The sequence below is a fragment of the Lepus europaeus genome, chromosome 3 (genome assembly GCF_033115175.1).
Source record: "Lepus europaeus isolate LE1 chromosome 3, mLepTim1.pri, whole genome shotgun sequence".
NCBI classification, from domain to species: domain Eukaryota; kingdom Metazoa; phylum Chordata; class Mammalia; order Lagomorpha; family Leporidae; genus Lepus; species Lepus europaeus.
In genome coordinates, this window is record NC_084829.1 from 32,781,255 (window position 1) to 32,805,714 (window position 24,460).

General features: G+C 39.4%; 1 protein-coding gene across 1 annotated transcript in view; it reads left to right on the top strand.

Moving 5' to 3' along the window:
• Positions 1–15,961, top strand: part of LOC133756492 (butyrophilin subfamily 3 member A2-like) — a 67,302-nt gene extending 51,341 nt beyond the window's left edge. The window contains 1 exon segment of the mRNA XM_062187166.1: positions 15,930–15,961. Within this exon segment, the coding sequence (XP_062043150.1) occupies positions 15,930–15,961 (32 nt within the window).
• Positions 15,962–24,460: the final 8,499 nt, after the last annotated feature.

A 24,460-nucleotide genomic window follows, 5' to 3' on the forward strand; every position in this document is an offset into this window, starting at 1 on the left:
TATATGGGGGCAAACTGTTGAAATCTTTACCTAATATATACTAAACTGATCTTCTGTATATAAAGAGAATTGAAAATGAATCATGATGTGATTGGAAGGGGAGAGGGAGCGGGAAAAGGGAGGGTTGTGGGTGGGAGGGAAGTTTTGGGAGGGGGAAGCCATTGTAACGCATAAGCTGTACTTTGGAAATTTATATTCATTAAATAAAAGTTTAATTTTAAAAAAAAGAACAGTATTATAATCTTATAACAGCCATATTATAGCTGACTGCTTGTATAAGTATAGCAAGAAAAGTTCATTTACCATATAGTGTCATCTCAGTTTCAGAAAACTCAGTTAGCAACCCTAACCATGACAGATTTAGATTTTTAAAACCACCGTACGTAATCTTTTGAGTTTTAGGACCTAATAAGAAATGCAATCTTACTCATTGAAAAGCTGAGAGCCACTGAAGATCAGCATTCTGTGTATATTTTTGGATGTGTCAGTGTTTTAAATTGTATTCTGTTATGAAAGAGCAGATATTTAATGGATTTCTGCAAGTAATCACATTGTCATAAAAAACAAAAATTCTCATAAGTAGCTTTTAAATTTTGGAAGAATTTAGTAGGGATAAGATACATGCTTTTATCTTTGTTTGCAAAAACATACTTTACCAAAGAGCCTCAGAAAATTCTTTAAGCCTAAAATACAAAACATTTAAGTATAGAACTAACAATTAGTAAAAGACATAGAAATCCAAAAATTTTTATCAACTCTTTACATCTAATGTAATTACTTCTTGACTTGTTTGATCTCCATTAGCAGTTTTGTGAATCTGTCACTTAGTATATCAGAATTACTGAAATTTTAGGTAGTCCATTGATCTTTTGTCAGAACCTGAATTTATAAATATTTGTTGGACTCTTCTTTCATTGTTTTTCCAGAGAAGAGCCAGAATTGTGAATGACAAAAGACTGAATATAATATCAGCAATTAACAAGAAAATTGTTTTTTTTTATTGCATAGATAATTTTGAAAACCACAACAGAGTTTTATAAGTCAATGAAAGTGGAGCTCCTAATGAAGTTTATTACTATGTAGACACAACATACAACATGTATACACATATAATAAATATATATAAAATATCAAGAAACAAAAAAGCAGTTTCTTTTTTTATTTTTTATTTCATAAATGTGAATTTAAAAAGTGCAATTTTTTTGTATTGTTGTGGCTTCCCCCCCCCCCCAACCTCCCTCCCTCCCGTGGCCCTCCCCTCTCCCTCTCCCATCCTGCCCTTCATCGAGTTTCATTTTCAATTACCTTCATATACTGCAGATAAACTTAGTATATACTAAGCAAGGATTTCAACAGGCTGCATTCACACAACCGCACAAGGTATAGGGTATTGTTCCATTAGTAGTGTTTTTAAGTTTCATAGTAAAACACATTAAGGACAGAGATCCTACATGGGGAGCATGTACCCAGTGACTCCCGTTGTTAATTAATTAATTAATTAATTAATTTTTGCTGGTTTTTATCCCTGCCTTGTAATTGATAGCTTTTTTTCCCCCCTCCCAAAAGTATGCTTAAAAGACTCAGACCCTCACAGCTCAGGGGATCTGCCTCTCTTGGATCCCCTGCCTGGCCTCTGCAGCAGGAAGTTTCTGAATTAAATAAGTCTTGTTTTTCTCTCTGCCTTGTCGACGTGGAAATTCTTCTTTCACTTGAGACAAAGAACCGAGGTTGTCTTTCTCTGCTGCCATTTCCCCTGTAACAGTAGATGGTAGGAGAAAGAATAAAAATACAAGAAAAATTAATGTAATACATGGATTCTTCAGGCCCTGCTTCATGGCAGGTCCTGAAGCTAAAGTTTCCTTCTTCCTGAACCCATATCATGTTCTCCTTAGCTTTACCCATAACCAGATGATGTCCTTTACATCATGAGTGACAGCCTTTCTGATTTTTTGGTGGTCTTTATTAGATTGTTGGCGTTTTCTACCAACCAGGACTGATAAGTAAGGAGTATTAGATATTTTCCAGGAGTTGCAGATACAATTCTTTCTCCCTTCAGAGGACTGTAATCCAGTGTCACTTAGCCTAATATACAGAATAATTTCCTATTATTTTACCAGTATTAAAATGGCAAAATTGTTGAGATAGAGACTGAGCACCCAATATAATTAAACTATGACTGTGTTCCTTGGTGGAACCTGGGCACTGTGATTGCAATAGACTCAGTCCAAGACATCAAGGATGGTCAGCAAAAATTCCTTAGGTAATTTATTTGAAAAATGTGGTACTTCAAAAATTTATGGAAAATGAAATTAAAAATAAATTTATTTGGTGCAAGATTTTTTTCAAATGCATGCATAGCTTTTTCATGATACACATTTTCCATGAAATTTTTGCAGACTACTTGTATATCCCTCTGATCATGTACCATGAATTTTGTCCTCTGTTCTTTAGCCAATCATATAACCAAATCTTCTGCATCTTTTCCAAGCCTGTTGGATTTAGAAGATGAGTAACTTGGTATAACCAAAGAATTTGAGCATCAGCCCAGTGTCTCTCTTCTGCCTTTAAACATGTTCTCTGGTTGGAGGTGATACTGTATGTAATGTCTGGCAAAGGCTGTAGCATTTTTTAAGTCAATAGTAAGGCAAGAATGTTATGGGTATGAGTGGTAAATACACTTCCAGAGTCAATTCCTACTGTAAAAATAAAATCCCTGATCCTTGCTTTATCTACTGGATGGCTATCTAGTGCTACATAGGATGATGCCACATTAGGATTCAGAGCTGCGTTTAGTTGTTGGCAGCTTGGGCATACCCTCCAATACTACTCTCAAGGTCGTATCACTCTTGATCCTTTGAAAATCACTAGTATAGCTGAGAAGAAAATCAGAATAATGTAGACAAGATAAGACATCTTGTCTACTTGATTACTGAGCCCAGTGGTTACTGATTACAGTGGATACCTTCCGGTAAACTAGTACATGACGTGTGAAAATGATCTCATGTTCCTTCACACTAGTTTTTCTGTTTTATTCTTAGTCCTAATTATGACTCACAGTGAATCCATTGCTTAGGCCATAGAAATTCTTCTCATTGAGAGAATTTCTCTTATTACTTTCTTTCAAGTCTTCTCCTAAATGTCCTTATAATGCAGCAACAATTTACATCCAGCTGGTTTGGTTTATTGTGCCAATTCATCCATGGGATAATTTACAGTTATATTCTTCTGTTTGTTAGCTGGTCATAGGGAACTTCCCATGAGGCTACTAAAAGAGATTCTGAGAAAAGCAACAAAGGATGGGGGAGATGGTTCCAAGGGTATATGCATGACCTTATTTTTCATGCACTTTACTTATCCTTTGAACCAGAACATGACAGCTATTTTCCCCCAATTTCTTTGCATGTTATTTTAAATTAAGAAAAAACATTTTTGGGATACATATGAAATAAAATATACTACACATTAAGAATAACATTTGTTAAGTTTTCCCATCTGTTCACCTGTGAAATAATCACCAAGATAATGAGCATATCAATCTCCCCCAAATTTCCTTGTTCTCCTGTGTAATTTCTCTATTTTGATCATCACAATCCAAACCAACCCCCATAACCACTGATATGTTTTCTCTCATTAGTTTGCATTTTATGAAATTTTATATTAATGAAATCACATGTTATGTACTCTTTTTGCATCTGTTGTCTTTCTCTAAGTGTAATTATTTTGAGATACATCACATTGTTGCATGTATTAATAGCTTGTTCATTTTTATTCTGAATTGTATTACACTACATTGGAATGGCAGAATTTGTTTATTCATTTATGTTTCTGTAGACAGTTTTGTTATTTCCAGCTTTGAGCTATTAAAATTAAAGGATGCTATTAATATTCAAGTGTTAAGAGTTGTGTGGTTTCTTGCACAGGGTACCTCCCCAAAGATACCCACAGAATCATCTGTGTGGTTTCTTGCACAGGGTACCTCCCCAAAGATACTCACAGAATCATCAGTGTTACTTGTGACTATCTTGCTTTACCTGGCAAAAAGATGTTGCAAGTGCTATTAAGAATTTTGAGATGGGAAGAGGGTACTGGATTGTCAGTTAGGTCCAATGCTTTCACAAGGGTCTTAAAAGAAGAGTGAAGGAAGGTAAGAATCAGAGAAAAGGTGTAATTTGAACAAATAGAGGCCATCCTGAGAAAGAGAGAGAAGCAAGTTTGAGAGAGTGAGCAAGGGAAATATTCGAAGGTGTTATGTTACTAGCTTTGAGAATGCTGGGTGGGGCTGCAAAAGAGGAATGCTGGTGGCCTCAGGAATCCACCAAGGGCCTGGATCCTGCCCTAGAGCATCCAAAGGAATGTAGCCCTCAGGCCACTCTGCTCTTAGCACCATAAGATTGTTTTGGACTTCTGACATCCAAAACTGTAAGATAAAACTGTGCCAATTTAAGCCACTAAATTATGACAACTTGTGACAGCAGCAACAGACAACTAATGCCAGTGCTAAGTCAAATGGCTATGTTACATAGTAGACATTGTGTGGTTTTAAAATACTTTTTCAAACTTTTCTCCAAATTGGTTGTATCACTTTGCATACCCTTCAACAGTGTAGGGAGCACTCCAGTTGTTCTAAATTGGTACCTATAATACATTATTGGCTTCATCTGTTTACAGCACCATCCCAAAGTACTGAATACAATAGATGTGGCTGGAAAATGTCCATCAGAACATATAGGAGGACAGCTAAGCACAGAACCAACAACGCTTTAGTTTTATGAGCAGCGAATTTGATATATAAAACTGTGGATGACAGACTTTAAGTTGCCACGTTTAAAATTATAAACTTATTATAAACTCAACAAGAGGCACATACTTACTTCACATAGCATTTTTGAAAGCACCTGTAGGATTTTACAGAACATTTAACTCTTTAGGCCTCTGTGGCTTTCTCATTAAGATCCAAGATTTCTTTCCTAACTTTCTGTGACTTCCACACACCCTCTTCAACTTACTTGAAACAATCCATCATTTCCATTCCAGTCTACAGAAACTAGCCATCAGGATGAAGTCAGTCTTTCAAACCTTGTTCTTTCTTTATTCAAAATATCTCTTTCCTTTTAACCTTCCTTACCAAATGCACATTTCTATACTTGTGATGTTTTCCATCTGTCAATTTCCTTGATTTATGTTTTGAAATAACCTGTTAAAAGTCTCAGATTAAGATTAAGGTAACACATCAAATTTCAGCCTGAGTTACTCCAAGCAATGTTGAACTCTTTTCATAGACAGTTTATAAACTAACCCCAAAATTTTTTATAGAATATAACATGCTGAGTATACAAAAGTTTACATTTAGACACATTTATCTCATTTGCCTTTATCCAATTTAAATTAGCAGTTACACCTAAATGACTTAAGATGCTGATATTAAATATCACTATCTGAATTCAATTAAAATTAAAATTGCATTCATCTAAAACAAGTACTAATTACCCATTGCTGTTTCATTGCATACTGATTGCCGAGAAACCTGTTGAAATAAATTGCAAAATAAGTACAGCAAGTTGCAAAGTGATATTTTCAAAGGTAGTGATCTTCCTAGATTCAAAGAGAAATTCCTTCAAACTCAGTGTCTTTTTACAGTTACAGTTGCCTTTTTCCTAAGAACACCTTAGGCCCATGAAGTCATATTCAGTTGGCCACGTGGGGCTTAGGCACTTGACCTAAAACCCAGCAGACCAGAGGGGTGGGGTAAAGAAGGGAAAAAAGAGAAGGAGAGTGTAAGAGACAAGAGAGGAGAGGAGCTAGTGAGGAGAGAAGAGAGAAGAGAAAGGAGAGAGTGAGCAGGAGAGAAAAGAAAGGAGACCAGAGGAGGAGGCTAGAGAGCCACGTGTTCAGGAACAGGTCCTTCTAAAACTTTGCCGGAGGGTGGCCAGGGAAGCAGGAGCATCCCATTAGGATGGGGGAGGAGCTTGACACTGGTGGTTGGCCATGTGGCTACCTGGCTTCCAGCAATGGTGGCGGGGAGAGGCAGGACATGGCAGACATGGCGGTGGGGCAGAAGAATGTGCATATGGGGGCGGGAGGTTCCTGGCTAGCTGTGGGGTCCCCAGGAACTCAGGAGGGTCCAAAAAGGTGGAGGGTGGAGAGTTTGGCAGTAACACAGAAGAGGCGTCCTTAGGAGGTAGGGGCCCGATCTTGGCTGTGGAGCAGGCAGAGAGGAAAGTAGGGGAGAAGGGAATAGGACGGGAGCGGAGGTTTCAGAAAGCCTGGACATATGGGACCTCTGACCATTTTCTCTCCCTGCGGCGGAAATTCTCAAGGTAATTAGGCCATGCCTGGGTGGAGTAGAAGATTAGGTGTTTACGCCATAGGTCCTGGGCCAGTCCCAGTTTCTTCAAGTTCTTTAGGTGGCAGGCCAGGGGGCATTTTGAGTCCCACCCTCAGGGTTGGCCAGATCCCATGGTCTCCCCAGCAGCCCGGATCTACTGAAATTCGGTCAAGGCGTCCCCTGTCCCGGACTTCAATGGATGGATTAGAGGTCAGTACTCTACGGGCCAAGCCAGCAGCGGGACATCTCCACAGCCACTGGGAGGCTAAATAGTGGAGAACAGAGCCCACGTGCGCACGATTTGGAGGTCTAGGTCCAGACAGATAGCTAACCAGAGATTGCAGAGACTGGGCCAACCCAGAAGAGGGAGGGGGAGCAGGGGAGGAATTACTTACAGTTGGTCGAGCATGGTCCGTAGTCAGCCTGGGGCACCAGACAGGTTCAAGGAGCGAGGGGGCCTCGAACCCAGAAAGGGGAGGTGTGCACCCTCAGCTCCCGGGTTTCGGCACCATCTGCAAGGTGTCCAGCATGTAACAAATCTTCCCAGGCAGACGAATCAATTAATTCACAAGCTTTTATTGGGATTCCGCTCCTGGGCGAGGTTCCCAGGTCCCAACAGAGCGGGGGGGGGGGGGCTGGGGAAGTCCCGTTGTTAATTTAACAATTGGCACTCTTATTTATGACGTCAGCAATCACCCGAGACTTTTTTTTTTTTTTATTAAACTTTTATTTAATGAATATAAATTTCCAAAGTATAGCTTGTGGGTTACAATGGCTTCCCCCCTCCCATAACTTCCCTCCCGCCCGCAACCCTCCCCCCTCCCGCTCCCTTTCCCCTTCCATTCATGTAAAGATTCATTTTCAATTCTCTTTGTATACAGAAGATCAATTTAGTATATATTAGGTAAAGGTTTCAACATTTTGCCCATATAGCAACATCGAGTGAAAAAACTACCATTGGATTACTAATTATAGCATTAAATAGCAATGTACAGCACATTAAAGACAGAGATCCTACATAATTTTTTTTTTCAAAATAATTAATTTTCTATGCCATTTCCATTTTAGCACCAGGTTGTTTTTTTTTTTTTTCATTTCCAATTCTCTTTATATACAGAAGATCACTTCAGTATATAATTAGCAAAGACCTCATCAGTCTGCGCCCACACAGAAACGCAAAGTATAAAAATACTGTTTCAGTACCAGTCATAGCATCACTTGGCTTTAGACGACACATTAGGGACAGATCCCGCATGGGGTGTAAGTACACAGTGACTCCTGTTGCTGACTTAACAATTTGACACTCCTGTTCATGGCGTCAGTAATCTCCCTAGGCTCTAGTCATGAGTTGCCAGGGCTATGGAAGCCTTTAGAGTTCGCTGACTTTGGTCTTATTCTGATAGGGTCATAGTCAAAGTGGAGGTTCTCTCCTCCCTTCGGAGAAGGGTATCTCCTTCTTTGATGGCCCCGTTCTTTCCACTGGGATCTCACTCACAGAGATCTTTCATTTAGGTCTTTTTTTTTTTTCCATGATATCTTGGCTTTCCATGCCTGCTATACTCTCATGGGCTCTTCAGCCAGATCTGAATGCCTTGAGGGCTGATTCTGAGGCCGGAGTGTTGTTTAGGACATCTGCCATCCTATGAGTCTGCTGTGTATCCCACTTCCCATGTTGGATCTTTCTCTCCCTTTCTGATTCTATCAGTTAGTATTAGCAGATACTTGTCTTGTTTGTGTGATCTCTTTGACTCTTAGACCTATCAGAGCTATCAATTGTGAGCTGAAATTGATCACTTGGACTAGTGCGATGGCATTGGTACATGCCATCTTGATGGAATTGTGTTGGAATCCCCTGCACATTTCTAACTCCACCATTTGCGGCCAGTCCGATTGAGCATGTTCCAAATTGTTCATCTCCTCCCTCTCTTTTTCCACTCTTAGATTTAACAGGGATCACTTTTCAGTTAAAATTTAAACACCTGAGAATAATTGTGTGTTAATTACTGAGTTCAACCAATAGTACTAGAACAACAACAACAACAACAAATACTAAAAAGGATAAAGTATTACATTGTACATCTAAAGTCAGGACAGGAGCTGATCAGTTCATTGTTGCTTATAGTGTCCATTTCACTTAACAGGTTTCCTCTTTGGCGCTCAGTTGTCATCGATCAGGGAAAACAAATGATATTTTTCTCTTTGGGACTGGCTTAATTCACTCAGCATGATGTTTTCCAGATTGCTCCATCTTGTTGCCAATGACTGGGTTTCATTGTTTCTTACTGCTGTATAGTATTCTATGGAGTACATGTCCCATAATTTCTTTATCCAGTCTACTGTTGATGGGCATTTGGGTTGGTTCCAGGTCTTAGCTATTGTGAATTGAGCTGCAATAAACATTAATGTGCAGATGGCTTTTTTATTTGTCAAATTAAATTCCTTTGGGTAAATTCCAAGAAGTGGGATGGCTGGGTTGTATGGTAGGGTTATGTTCAGGTTTCTGAGGAGTCTCCAGACAGACTTCCATAGTGGCTTAACCAGTTTGCATTCCCACCAACAGTGGGTTAGTGTCCCTTTTTCCCCACATCCTCTCCAGCATCTGTTGTTGGTAGATTTCTGAATGTGAGCTATTCTCACCGGGGTGAGATGGAACCTCATTGTGGTTTTGATTTGCATTTCTCTGATTGCTAGTGATCTTGAACATTTTTTCATGTGTCTGTTGGCCATTTGGGTTTCCTCTTTCGAAAAATGTCTATTGAGGTCCTTGGCCCATCTCTTAAGTGGGTTGTTTGTTTTGTTGTTGTGGATTTTCTTGATTTCTTTGTAGATTCTGGTTATCAATCCTTTATCTGTAGTATAGTTTGCGAATATTTTTTCCCATTCTGTTGGTTGCCTCTTCACTTTCCTGACTGTTTCTTTTGAAGTACAGAAACTTCTCAATTTGATGCAATCCCAAATGTTAATTTTGGCTTTGACTGCCTGTGCTGCTGGGGTCTTTTCCAAGAAGTCTTTGCCTGTGCCTATATCTTGCAGGGTTTCTCCAATGCTCTCTAATAATTTGATGGTTTCGGGTCGTAGATTTAAGTCTTTAATCCATGTTGAGTGAATTTTTGTGTAAGGTGATAGGTATGGGTCTTGCTTCAAGCTTCTGCATGTGGAAATCCAATTTTCCCAGCACCATTTATTGAATAGACTGTCCTTATTCCAGGGATTAGATTTGGATCTTTGGTCAAATATAAGTTGGCTGTAGGTGTTTGGATTGATTTCTGGTGTTTCTATTCTGTTCCATTGGTCTATCCATCTGTTTCTGTACCAGTACCATGCTGTTTTGATAACAACTGCCCTGTAGTATGTCCTAAAGTCAGGTATTGTGATTCCTCCGGCTTTGTTTTTGTTGTACAGGATTGCTTTGGCTATTCGAGGTCTTCTGTGTCTCCATATGAATTTCAGCATCATTTTTTCTATATCTGAGAAGAAGGTCTTCGGGATCTTGATGGGTATTGCATTGAATGTATAAATTGCTTTTGGGAGGATAGACATTTTGATGATATTGATTCTTCCAATCCATGAGCATGGAAGATTTCTCCATTTTTTGGTATCCTCTTCTATTTCTTTCTTTAAGGTTTTGTAGTTTTCATCGTAGAGATCTTTAACGTCTTTGGTTAAGTTTATTCCAAGGTATTTGATTGTTTTTGAAGCTATTGTGAATGGGATTGATTTTAGAAGTTCTTCCTCAGCCGTGGCATTGCCTGTGTATACAAAGGCTGTTGATTTTTGTGCATTGATTTTATATCCTGCTACTTTGCCAAACTGTTCGATGAGTTCCAGCAGTCTCTTAGTAGAGTTCTTTGGGTCCCCTAAATAAAGAATCATATCATCTGCAAAGAGGGATAGTTTGAGTTCGTCCTTCCCGATTTGTATCCCTTTAATTTCTTTTTCTTGCCTAATAGCTCTGGCCAAAACTTCCAGAACTATATTGAATAGCAGTGGTGAGAGAGGGCATCCCTGTCTGGTACCAGATTTCAGTGGAAATGCTTCCAACTTTTCCCCATTCAATAGGATGTTGGCCGTGGGTTTTTCATATATTGCTTTGATTGTATTAAGGAATGTTCCTTCCATACCCAGTTTGCTTAGAGTTTTCATCATGAAAGGGTGTTGTATTTTATCAAATGCTTTCTCTGCATCTATTGAGAGAATCATATGGTTTTTCTTCTGCAGTCTGTTAATGTAGTGTATTACGTTGATTGTTTTGCGAATGTTGAACCATCCCTGCATACCGGGGATGAATCCCACTTGGTCTGGGTGGATGATCTTTCTGATATGTTGTTGCATTCTATTGGCCAGAATTTTATTGAGGATTTTTGCATCTATGTTCATCAGGGATATTGGTCTGTAATTCTCTTTCAATGTTGCGTCTCTTTCTGGCTTAGGAATTAAGGTGATGGTGGCTTCATAGAAGGAATTTGGGAGGATTCCCTCTTTTTCGATTGCTCTGAATAGTTTGAGAAGAATTGGAGTTAGTTCTTCTCTAAATGTCTGGTAGAACTCAGCAGTGAATCCATCTGGTCCTGGGCTTTTCTTTGTTGGGAGGGCCTTTATTACTGTTTCAATTTCTGTGTCAGTTATTGGTCTGTTTAGGTTTTCTATGTCTTCCTGGCTCAATTTAGGGAGGTTGTATGTGTCCAAGAATCTGTCCATTTCTGATAGATTTCCCTGTTTGCTGGCATACAAGTCCTTGTAGTAATTTCTGATGATTCTTTTTATTTCTGTGGCGTCTGTTGTTACGTTTCCCATTTCATCTCTGATCCTATTGATTTGGGTGTTTTCTCTTCTTTTTTTAGTTAGTTGGGCCAATGGGGTGTCAATTTTGTTTATTTTTTCAAAAAACCAGCTCCTCGTTTGGCTGATTTTTTGTAATGTTTTTTTGGATTCAATCCTGTTGATTTCTTCTCTGATTTTAATTATTTCTCTTCTCCTACTGGGTTTGGGTTTGGTTTGCTGCAGATTTTCTAGATCCTTGAGATGACTTGAAAGCTCGTCTATTTGGTGCCTTTCCAATTTCTTGATGTAGGCACCTATTGATATAAACTTTCCTCTTAACACTGCTTTTGTTGTATCCCATAGGTTTTGGTATGTTGTGCTGTTATCCTCATTTACTTCCAGAAAATTTTTGATTTCTCTTTTAATTTCTTCTATGACCCATTGTTCATTCAGGAGCATGTTGTTCAATCTCCATGTGTTTGCACGTGCTCTAGGGATTCCTGAGTTGCCAATTTCCAATTTCATTCCTTTGTGGTCTGAGAAGCTGCATGGTATGATTCTAATTCTTTTGAATTTGCTGAGACTTGCTTTATGGCCTAGTATGTGGTCAATCCTAGAGAGGGTTCCATGTACTGCTGAGAAGAATGTAAAGTCCTTAGATGTAGGATGAAATGTTCTGTAGATGTCTGTTAGATCCATTTGGGCTATAGTGTCATTTAAATCTACTGTCTCCTTGTTGATCTTCTGTCCTGTTGATCTGTCTATCTCTGAGAGTGGAGTATTGAAGTCCCCCAGTACTATTGTATTGGGGTCTAAGTCTCCCTTTAAGTCCCTTAACAAGTCTTTTAAATAAGCTGGTGCCCTGTAATTAGGTGCATATACGTTGAGAATCGTTATATCTTCCTGTTGAATGGATCCCTTAATCATTATATAGTGCCCCTCTTTGTCTCTCCTAACAGTTTTTGTGGTAAAGTTTATGTTGTCCGATATTAAGATGGCTACGCCCGCTCTCTTTTCATTTCTGTTGGCGTGGTATATCTTTTTCCAGCCTTTCACTCTCAGCTTGTATGGATCATTGTTGGATAGATGGGTTTCTTGTAAGCAGCAAAAGGATGGGTTTTGTTCCTTAATCCAATCAGCCAATCGGTGTCTTTTAACTGGACAATTCAAGCCATTAACATTCAATGTGACTATTGAGAAGGAGTAACTTTGCCCTGCCATTTGCCAAAGATATTTTCTAATATCTGGTTTGAGATTCCTGTGATCTTTTGCTCTGAGGTTTCCTTCCTTTACCTTCTTTCATATTGGTGACCGTGTTTCTGTGTTTCTGTATGTAACACGTCTTTAAGCATCTTTTGCAGGGCTGGACGAGTGGCGACAAATTCTTTCAATTTCTGTTTGCTGTGAAAGGTCTTAATTTCACCTTCATTCACAAATGAGAGCTTTGCAGGATATAATATTCTGGGCTGGCAGTTTTTCTCTCTTAGTACCTGGGCTATATCTCGCCATTCTCTCCTGGCTTGTAGGGTTTCTGATGAGAAATCAGCTGTAAGTCTAATTGGAGATCCTCTGAGAGTAATCTGTCGTTTCTCTCTTGCACATTTTAGGATCTTTTCTTTGTGTTTCACTGTGGTGAGTTTGATTACGACGTGTCGTGGTGAGGATCTCTTTTGATCATGTTTATTAGGGGTTCTCTGAGCTTCCTGTACTAGGATGTCTCTGTCCTTCTCCAAACTTGGGAAATTTTCTGCTAGTATCTCACTAAAAAGGCCTTCTAATCCTTTCTCCCTTTCCATGCCTTCAGGAACTCCTAGAACCCGAATGTTGGGTTTTTTGATAGTATCCTGTAGATTCCTGACAGTATTTTTTAGATTTCTGATTTCTTCTTCTTTTCTTTGATTTGACTGTTTCCTTTCCTGTTCTCTGTCTTCTAATTCCGATATTCTCTCCTCTGCTTCATCCATTCTGTTTTTAAGGCTCTCTAATGTGTTTGCCATTTGATCTATTGAGTTCTTCATTTCATTGAGGTTTTTTTTCACTATCGCAATTTCCTGTTCCACTAGTTGTTTCATTTCATTTTGATTCCTCCTTAATATTTCATTTTCACGGGAGAGATTTTCTATCTTGTCCATTAAGGATTTCTGTAGTTCAAGAATTTGTTTTTGAGAACTTCTTAATGTTCTTGTGAATTTTTTGAAATCTGCTTCTTGCATTTGCTCTATCTCTTCATCTTCATAATCTTGCATTGGCATGTCTTGTTCACTTGTGGGCGTCATAGTGCCTTCCTTGTTCTTGGTGGCTCCGCTTCTATGTTTCTTGCTTGGCATGTTAGAGATAATTTGTGGTGTTTTTGTTTTTGTTTTTTTTTCTCTGGTTATACTATGCCTCTAAGTGAGCTGTCTGTTTTGTTGGAGCCTTAGGGGCTGTGATGGGTGTGGTCAGAGGGCTATGCTTGTTTCTTGAGGTTTAAGGCTGTGTAAAGAGCGACTCTCCCAGATTATTTGCTCCTTGCTGGGACGCTCTCTCTCTCTCTCTCTTTTTTTTTGTTTTGACTTAGTTGGGAGTGGGGTTGAGGGTAGTTGAAATCTAGCCTCTGTGAGTATTCCTTTGATCTACCCCTGGGACCATACACAGCGTTTATGCAGCCCTCAATGTGTTCTCCAGTTTCGCTAAAGATACTGAGTTTGGCTGAGCTTTACATATGTAAAATCGCGGTGCTCTTTGTTTTGCTTGGTGAGTGAAGGGAGAGGCCTCTGTTCCCCCTCCCCCCAATGTCTCGGACTTCTCAGGTCTTTTGTCTTTCTTACCCTCCTCCGTTCCGGCTTGGCAAGTTAGAGATAATTTGTGGTGTTTTTGTTTTTGTTTTTGTTTTTTTTTTCTCTCGTTATACTATGCCTCTAAGTGAGCTGTCTGTTTTGTTGGAGCCTTAGGGGCTGTGATGGGTATGGCCAGAGAGCTATGCTTGTTTCTTGAGGGTTAAGGCTGTGTAAAGAGCGACTCTCCCAGATTATTTGCTCCTTGCTGGGACGCTCTCTCTCTCTCTCTCTCTCTCTCTCTTTGTTTTTTTTTTTTTTTTTTTTGACTCAGTTGGGAGTGGAGTTGAGGGTAGTTGAAATCTGGCCTCTGTGAGTATTCCTTTGATCTACCCCTGGGGCCACACAAAGAGTTTATGCAGCCCTCAATGTGTTCTCCAGTTTCGCTAAAGATACTGAGTTTGGCTGAGCTTTACATATGTAAAATCGCGGTGCTCTTTGTTTTGCTTGGTGAGTGAAGGGAGAGGCCTCTGTTCCCCCTCCCCCCAATGTCTCGGACTTCTCAGGTCTTTTGTCTTTCTTACCCTCCTCCGTTCCCGCGCTGGCGAGATTCTGTGGCTCTGCCTCCTCTCCCGCCGCTGCCGCTCGGCTTGTCTCGGTTGGTTTTCCACGCGGTGGGTTCCCTGTAAGTCCTCTGTGTTTCCTCCACAAGATCCGGAAGCGATTCCTCTGCAGTTTTTTTTCTTGAGTTTTTTCCTGACGCTACAGTAATTCCGCTTTTATGAAAGTTTATTTTCCCAAACTAAGGCACACGTCCTCACTATCCGCCATCTTGGCCCCTCCCCAATCACCCGAGACTCTTGCTATGAGCTGTCTAGGCTATGGAAGTCCCTTGAGTTCACCGACTCTGAACTTATTTAGTCAAGGCCGTGTCACAGTGGAGGTTCCTTCCTCCCTTCAGAGAAAGGCGCCTCTCTCCTTGATGGCCTGTTCCTTCTGCTGGGGTCTTATTCACCAGGGTCTTTCATTTAGATTGTTTTTTTGCCACTGTCTCATGGCTTTCCATGCCTATGAGACTCTCATGGACCTTTTAGCCAGATCCGAATGTCCCAAGGGTTGATTCTGAGGCAGGAGTGCTGTTTTGGGCATTTGCCATTCTATGAGTCTGCTGTGTGTCCTGCTTCCCCCGCAGGATCATTCTCTCCCTTTTAATTCTATCCTTCATCATTTGTTTACACTGGTCTTATTTGTGAAATCTCTTTGACACATACCCTATCTTTTTGATCGGTTGTGTATTTATACTTATCACTTTACCAAGTGCGTTGGCATTGGTACCTGCCTCCTTGGTAAGATTGATTTGAAATCCCCTGGCACATTTCTAGTTCCACCATTGGAGGTAAAAAAGCAGTTTCTGTAACAGCTTGTTTTTTTAAAGATTTTATTTTATTTTAGAGGCAGAGTTACAGAAAGAGAGAGGGAGAGACAGAGAGAGATATTTTCTATCTGCTGGTTCACTCCCCAAATGGCTGTAATGGCCAGAGTTGGGCTGATCTGCAACCAGGAGCCTAGAGCTGCTTCTGGGTCCCTCATGTGGGTGCAGGGGCCCAAGCACTTGGGCCATTATCCACTGCTTTCCCAGACTGTCTGCAGGGAGCTGGATCAGAAGTGGAACAGCCAGAACACAGACTGGAGCCCATATAGGATGCTGGTGCCACTGGTGGAAGCTTAAGCTACTATGCCACAGTGCCAGCCCAGATAACTTGTTTTTCAAAAATCTTTTTTTCCTTTTCAAAATTACCATTAATCAGAATTATTTCTTGCTCTTAGTAACCTTAATTAACCGTAATCTTTAGTAAAAATTAGTAAGCAATTTTAAATTATAATATGTCAACATTTCAGGGGAACCTGCAGGGGAAAATTGTTACTTGAACATTTAGTTTGCAAAACAACTCTAATCACAGGAAAGGGGTTGAGCATGTTCTCATGTAAAGAAAATTATGTCTTAATTCCAGAGCCTTCAATCGGCATCCTAACAGTTAGTTAAATGGTTTTTGTGCATCATTCTTGTGACTCTTGTTCCCCATTCTCAGTTGTACCAGGGACTTCAATGGCGGAATTATAATAGGCTTAACTACTCCCCTGGGCCTCCTTATTATTTTTTTAAGATTTATTTATTTGAAAGTCAAGATTACAGAGAGTGAGGGAGGGAGGGAGGGAGAAAGAAAGAGAGGAAGAGTGAAAGAGAGAGAGAGAGAATGAATCTTCCATCAACTGGTTCATGCCCCAGATGGCCTCAATGGCTGGGGTTGGCCAGAACAAAGCTAGGAGCCAGGAATTTCATTCAGGTCTCCAACATGGGTGGCAGGATCCTATCTTGCCCTGCTTTTCCCAGGCCATTATCAGGGAGCTTCATCAGAAGTGAAGCAATCAGGACACTAACCAGTACCCACGTGAGATGCTGGCATTACAGGCAGCAGCTTTACCTGCTACACCATAATGGTGGCCTCTCCTCATTCATTAGATCCTACTACATACATTGTAGCAGCATTTGTGAACAGAGACAAGACATCAAGGCATTTAATACCTTGATTGATACTATATTTTGGCTATTGTGAACAGTGCTGCTATAAACATAGTGGTGTAGGTATCTCTTTGATACAACATGTTCACGTCTTTTGGGTTTGTATCTAGAAGTGAGATTGCTGGATCATATGGTAAGTCTAATTCTAGTTTTTTTAAGTTGGATTTCCCATTATGAATAGTGCATTGTGTCTCACCAGTTACCAGGTATGAGAACCTTGGAATTATCTTTGAGTTTTTCCTTGCTTTACACATTCAGTTCATTGTCAAAATCAGCTCATTTTTCTTTCAAAGTAATTATTATATCCATTTCTTTCATTTTATTCTCATTGCCTTCAAATTAATTTAGATGCTAGCCTTTTGTGGCTGTCACTACAATGGTCTTCTAAGTGGTATTTCAGATTTTTTCCTTATGTCTATGCCATCAGATTATCCTTCTTAAAAGATAGGCCTTTATCTCTCTATTGCCTATCAAATAAAAGAAATAAAAGCTCCAATATCTCTATAACCCTGCACTGTTGTTTTTTTTTGTTCTAACTTAATTTTCCTCTAATTCCCTCATTGTTTGCCAAGTTTTAATCATCCAGGTCCTATGGTGTGTCATAATTTTCTGAAAACAAACTATGTATTTTCTTCTCTTTTTTAAAAGATTTATTTAAAAAGCAAAGTGTCAAAGAGAGTGAGAAACAAAGAAAGAGATATTGTGTCAGCTGGTTCACTTCCCAAATGGCTCTGATAATCAGGTCTAGGCTAGGCCAAAGTCAGGAGCCTGGGACTCATGCAGGTTTCCCATGTGGGTGGGCAGAGACCCAAGCACTTGAGCCCTCCTTTTCTGCTGCTTTCTCAGGTGCATTATCTGGGATCTGGATTGGAAGCTGAGCAGCTGAGGCCAGAACCTGTGCTCCAGTGAGGGATGCCAGCATCACAGGTGGTGACTTAACCCACTGTGCCACAACTCTAGCCCAAACCTGTACTATTATTTTTTTTACTTAATATTTTTCTTTGTTGATTCACCTTGTTAGTCTTATCCTAATCTATAACTTCTACAAAATCATAGCCTTAATGAACTGTGTATACTTTTTTCTCTTAAATGTTTACTTAGGTACTATTCAAAATCATCTCACACACCATTGGTGATCTGGGAAGTTCATTTTGGGGAAATTTGCCAAATACAGATTCTATGATCTACTTCTTGACCTTAGAACATAGTTTTCATGCTCTAAAATTTTTTTTGAGGTAGAGGTCGGGGCAGGAGATTGTTGTTGTTTTTCTCTTAATTCCTTTCCCAGTCAGTTTAGCCAACAATAGACAATGAGGATGGAAATAGTGGTAAGATACAGATCTTTCTTAAAGAGTTTACACTCTGGTAGATGAATTACTAATATAGCTAACTAAAACATTATAAATTATTCTGTTTCTGGAAGTTCTTCCTGTATTAATCCTATGCAAAGATATCTTCCTCTTATACTTTTATGTATTTTATTTATTGATCTGCTTCATTTATTTGGTTCTTGCCACTTCTCACATATAAAAACCATTATTTTACTCTTCTCATTTTTGTTCATGTTTATCTTGTTTTGTTTTATAAAATATTTATTTGAAAGACACAGTGTCACTCACACATACAGGGAGAGGGAGGAGGGAGGGCAGGTGAAGAGGGAGAAAGGGAGGGAGAGGGGGAGTGAGAGTGAGATATTTTCCATCTGTTAGTTCACTCTGCAAGTGGCCGCAATGGCTCAGATTGGGCCGGGCTGAAGCCAGGAGCTCAGAACTCTGTCTGGGTTTCTCACTTGTGTGGTAGCAGCCCAAGTAATTGGGCCATCATCTGTCGCTTTTCCAAGTGCATTAGTAGGGAGATGAATCAGAAGAGGAGTAGTGAGAACTGGAACAGGCACTCCTATATGGGATGCTGGAATTGGAAGCAATGGCTTAACATAGTGAGCCACAATACTGGCTGCTATGTTTATCTTATTGATGAAAATATTTTTACATTCTTTTATGAGTGTTGTACTGAGTAGGAGCTAAGTAATATGACAGGGTTAGACAGGGAAATATCATATTTCATAAAAATAACATTTTATTATTGGTTTTATTTCACAAAATTTTATTTTCCTTACAGTGATGCCTCATGAATATAAAGTTTGAAAAAACATTTGGAAGCTAAAACTTGGGACAGAGGTAACTAAAAAAATGAAAATTATGAAGGACCTTCTGTCAGACCGTAAACAAAGGAGCAGTGATTTTTGACTAAAGATAATGTAAGGGGTTATTATTTTAATTTGTACCATTGATGACTGGGGTGTCCGAGTTGTATTATTTATTTCTGTTGTTTGTTTATGAAAGCTGATGCTATTGTTTTTCTCCAGTGTGACCCCTTATCACTGGCTCATTTTCTTCCCAGCATCTTTCTGGTCTATTTCCTTCATGTCCTATTTACCCACTATTATTTCACCCATTTTATTCATAGATTCCTTTCATACTTTTGTTCTTCAACTCCCTTCTTGTATTCATCTTCCTTCTTGCCTTTTCCTACTTGCCTTCATCTCCCTCCTTGTCATCTTCTTTCTTGTCCTTGTCTTTATCTTCCTTTGTGTCCTTGTTCTCCTTATCATCTTCTCTCTTGTCTTCATCTCCCTGATCCTTGTCTGCATCCTCTTTGCTCTCCTTGTCTTCCTGTCCCTGTCTAACCTCGTCCTTATCCTCATTCTCGTCCTTGTCTTCATTTTCCTTATCCTTGTCCTCAACCTCCTTGTTCTCTTTGTCTTCCTGTCCCTTCCTAACCTCATCCTCATCCTCCTTCTGGTTCTTGCTCTCCTTGTCTTCATCTCCCTTTTCCTTGTTCTCATTCTTCTTGTTCTCTTTGTCCTCCTTGTCTTGATCTCCATCATTGTCTTCTTCTCTCTCCTTATGTTCTCCCTTCTTGTCCTTGTCTTGATCTCCCTTCATGTCCTTGTCATCCATGCCTTTTTCCTGCTCTTTGTCTTCATGTCTCTTCCTGTCCTCATCCTTATCTTCATCCTTGTCCTTGCCCTCCTTGTCTTCACTTTCTTTATCCTTGTCCTCATTCTTCTTGTTCTCTTTGTCCTCATTGTCTTCATCTTTGTCTTCTCTCTCCTTATGTTCTCCCTTCTTGTCTGCATCTTCCTTCATGTCCTTGTCCTTGTTGTCTTGTTGCTCCTTGTCTTCATACCCCTTCTTGTCCTTGTCCTTCTTTTTATTTTCCTCCTTGACTTCATCTCCCTCTTTGTCTTCTCCGTTCTTGTTTTTACCCTCCGTAATGTCCTTAACTTTCTGTCCTATATTGTCCTCATCCTTCTTCTTGTCCTGGTCCTCCATGTCTTCGTCTCCCTCCTTATTCTTGCTGTCCTTGTTCTCATATCCTTTCTTATCCTTATCTTCATCTCCTTTCTTGTCTTCACTTTCTTTTGTGTCCTTGTCTTTGGTATCTTCATAACCCTTCTTGTATTTAAACCCCTGGACTTTGTCTTCCGTCTTCTTTATGCCTATCTTTTGTTCCCTTTTTTCATTATTTCCTTTCCTTAATTGGCCATTCTCCACCTTCTTTTCCTTGTTTCTGTTCTCAGTGTATTTCTTTCTGTCTGCTTTTTTTTCTCTTTTCTTTTTCACTCAGAGTTTTCATAGGAAGCTCTTCAACTTTCATTCCAGTTTTCTGATTTTGTTTCCTTTCATAGGTCTCCACAAGGCCACTTAATTCTTTCTTATGCTGATATTTAGGACAAATTTGACTGCATGGTGATGAGACTACTTGAATTCTCAAATCAATTTCTTGTTTTGGTATAGTTTTCTTTGCTTCTGTAGTATCACTTTTTATTTCTGCTTTTTTTAAAAAATTTTTTTTTGAGAGGCAGAGTGGACAGTGAGAGAGAGAGAGACAGAGAGAAAGGTCTTCCTTTTTGGCGTTGGTCCACCCTCCAATGGCCGCTGCGGCCGGCACATCGTGCTGATCTGAAGCTTGGAGCCAGGTGCTTCTCCTGGTCTCCCATGCGGGTGCAGGGCCCAAGCACTTGGGCCATCCTCCACTGCCTTCCCAGGCCATAGCAGAGAGCTGGCCTGGAAGAGGGGCAACCGGGATAGAATCCGGCGCCCCAACCGGGACTAGAACCCGGTGTGCCGGCACCGCAAGGCGGAGGATTAGCCTGTTAAGCCATAGTGCTGGCCATATTTCTGCTTTTGAAACTTCTCTCATATTACCTGAAAATATAATAAAGCATACATTAAAGTGTATAATTTATGTCTTAACTGTAATTTCTCTCCATTGTCACCTCTTTATTGTCACAATTTTGCAATAAGTTTGGAACAATAATCTTGCTTTCCTTATAATATAAAGTATATGAAGCTGCATATACATACAGAATTAGGTAGAATATTCTTGAACTACAGACTCTTTTCATGAGATATAATTTAGAAAAAGAAAAATACAACAAAAAGAATTATTAGTAGAATATGGCTAGAGTGGATGCATGATTAAAATTAATAGAAGATATAGACTTTTGAAAAAGACATTTTTTTCTGAGAAAATTATATTGTTATACAATGTTTGTGATTCCTTAAAGCACTTCACCTTCCTGAGTGATAAAGAAATTACTAAATTATTCCTTATTTTAAGGGACACAAAAGCTAAAACTTTTCTTATTTATTTCACAAGTTTTCATGGAGTTGCATTAGAAGTGACTTAGTGATAGAAACAGCATCAGAAAAACAGCTGGTCCTTGTAATATCTGTGCTAATCATAGGAATATCTCTTGCATTGTGATATGTAAAAATTTAAATTACTCTTTTTTTAAATAGGAGAAATTGCTTGTTGAAATCAGATTAGTTACATTTAATTTTTATTTCACCTTTTAATTGATCTAGAGTGTTAGCTTTCATCATGTTTTGATACCCTTTTTGTTATTTACTATAGCGCAAATTGGACCAGTAGTTATAGTGGAATGTGATTAAAATTATAATTTAAATGGGTAATGAGAGATAAGATTCTCACCATGTTGGGGTAGCTTAAGAGTTTTAAAGAGAGTTCAAGTTGTTGTACAGTGGCTTTTCTTGATAAGAGTCACAGGTATCTAGCACTGGACACCTAGATTTATTCAGGTGGCCCTTCCCACCTGTGGATGACATACTCTATAAGTGATTCTTTCCCTTTGATTGGAGTATAGTGGCCATTTTGTGCTTGGATGTTACTTTTTTGGTAAGGAGCATTCTCATTTTTATTTCCTTCATTTCTATATTTTATTAGTGTAAGAAAATTACCATTTGGGAACTGGAATATACAGCAACTTGGAAATTGTGGGAATGAATGTAAAACAATTCATAAAGTAACTTTGAAATTGTATTGAAAGTAGAGTTGGAGGAGGATCACTATGAACAACATCTTCAACAAGATTTCTATATGGAATATGGGCCTTGTGGAAAGGTTTATTTCTTGTTTTGAGGAGACTTGTGAGACAAAATTCTGGATAACAGAGAGATTATTATGTGATGATTTAAAAAATGTTTGGGTTCTATTACTTATTATATGAACTTTGCCGAAAATACTGTGAGGACAAAATGAGATAAAACGTATCACTATGCTATAAAAATTGTTAAAGTAGTATATGGCAAATATTTGGGGTTTACTTTTTTTTTTGACAAATAGAGTTAGAGTGAGAGACAGAGAGAAAGGTCTTCCTTCTGTTGGTTCATCCCCCAAATGGCCTCCAGGGCTGGAGCTACACTGATCCAAAGCCAGGAGCTGGGTGCTTCTTCCTGGTCTCCCACGTGGGTGCAGGCATCCAAACACTTGGCCATCCTCCACTGCCTACCCAGGCCACAGCAGAGAGCTGGACTGGAAGAGGAGCAACTGGGACTAGAACCCGGCGCCCATGTGGGATGCCAGCGCTGCAGGTGGAGGATTAACCAAGTGAGCCATGGCGCTGGCCCCTGGGGTTTACTTTTTTAAAAAGATAATTTATTAATACTTTGATTCTCAGGGTCATAGCAAATGCATGGTAACTAATACAATGGAGTTTTCATCAATTATAATGGTAATGTGATATTAATACAAAGAGAATAGAGTCATGTAGTTCATAGGTAAAATTCTAAATATTTTCCTTCCTTTCTTTCTTCTTCCTACCTCCGTTTTTCTTTCCCTCCCTCCCTCAATTCCTTCCTTCCTTTCTTCCTTCCTCTCTCTCTCCCTCCCTCCCTCCCTCCCTCCCTCCCTTCCTTCCTTCCTTCTCTTTCCTTTACTCTCTTCTTCCACCTTCCTTTCTCTCCTTCCTTAATTTTTGAGGTAGCATTTAAAACATTTATATTATAGTCAAAGGCATAATTTTGCACTAAATAAGTGTTCAACAAATTAAAAGTAAAGATATTCAGGGGGAATATTGGCAAGGGCTATAAGTAGTAACCAAATGAAAAGATGTCCATTTCACTCTTAACTAGTAAATTTTAAATTTTGACAGATCATTGCCCAGGTCAGAGCCACAGATCTTATTGGCTCTAAGCTGAAAAGCCCTTCACTCAGCCCAACTTCCAAAGTGACCACTGCAGCTGAGGGGATGGCCAAGTAGGGTCAAAAACATTGAAGGCAGAACTGTAAATTTCTTGTCAGAGATGCCACCTGCCTTTACCTGGCCAGCTCTCCTCCCAGGCCAGCCAAGTAATGAAAGTCAACAGAGTGCCTTCCCCTAGGAGGTTCACACCTCTCTTAGGATGTACCCCATGTGAAGAGATAGATAGGTCTGGGCCTCTTAACTTACAAGGCCTAAAGCCCAACAGATTCTTATCAAGCCCCTTCTATCAGGTTCTATTTGCCTCTCAATCAGAAAATTTAATTGTAGCTTAGACAGCACCTTTCTTAGCTCCTCCAATAATGACTCGGTCCTTTGTTCTAGACCCTGTCTAGCACACTTGGGCCTCATTCCTTTGTAATCATAACCTCTACTCTACCTCCAATGGCTCTACTCCCAACCTGTGTGTACTGGTGGTCCTCTTCCCCACTTAATGCTGTATAATTGTTCAGACCTGGTTAATGCCACTCAGGATCATTGGTTACTATCCTCACTCTGTCTTTTATGACCTTGTCTAAATATGATCAGCGTCGGCGAACTTGGAAGGCTTCCATAGCCTTGGCAACTCATGACGACAGCCTAGGGTGGTTACTGGCGCCATAAACTAGAGTGTCAATTTGTTGGGTCAACAACAGGAGCCACTGTGCAGTTGCTCCTCATGTGGGATCTCTCTCCTTAATGTGCTGTACATTTTGACTTAATGCTATAACTAGTACTCAAACAGTATGTTTCACTTTGTATTTCTATGTGGGTGCAAACTGTTGAAATCTTTACTTCATGTATACTAAATTGATCTTCTGTATATAAAGAGAATTGAAAATGAATCTTGATGTGAATGGAAGGGGAGAGGGAGAGGGAGAGGGGAGATTTGCAGGTGGGAGGGAAGTTATGGGAGGGGGAAGCCATTGTAATCCATAAGCTGTACTTTGGAAATTTATATTCATTAAATAAAAGTTAAAAATTTTTTGGACAGATCATTAAAAATATAGTAGTATGTCACTTTTAACCACTGGTTTGACTAAGATATGAAACAGAGTATGATAAAGCAGTGTTTGCAGCAGTACTGATACACACAGGCATTGCTTTTGTTGGTTTTCAATTTTTTTCAAAAAGAAATTTTACTTTGAAATTGTCATAGTAGTCTTATATTTAACAACATTTCATTGTTAAAATACATTAATTGTTAGAAATTAAAAATTGTAGAGTCAATGAATTAATATCACCTAACTGTCTAAACTACTGAAAGCAATTTACAGATTCAGTGTGATCCTAGTCAAGATACCAATGACATTCTTCTCAGATATAGAAAAAATAATCAAAATTCATACAGAACACTAGACACTCTGAATAGCTACAGTAATCTTAAATAAAAAAAGCAAAGCCAGAGGCATTACAAGATCAGACTTGAAGACATACTACAGAGAAGTAGTTATAAGCAAAATAGCCTGATACTACACAAAAATAGACATACA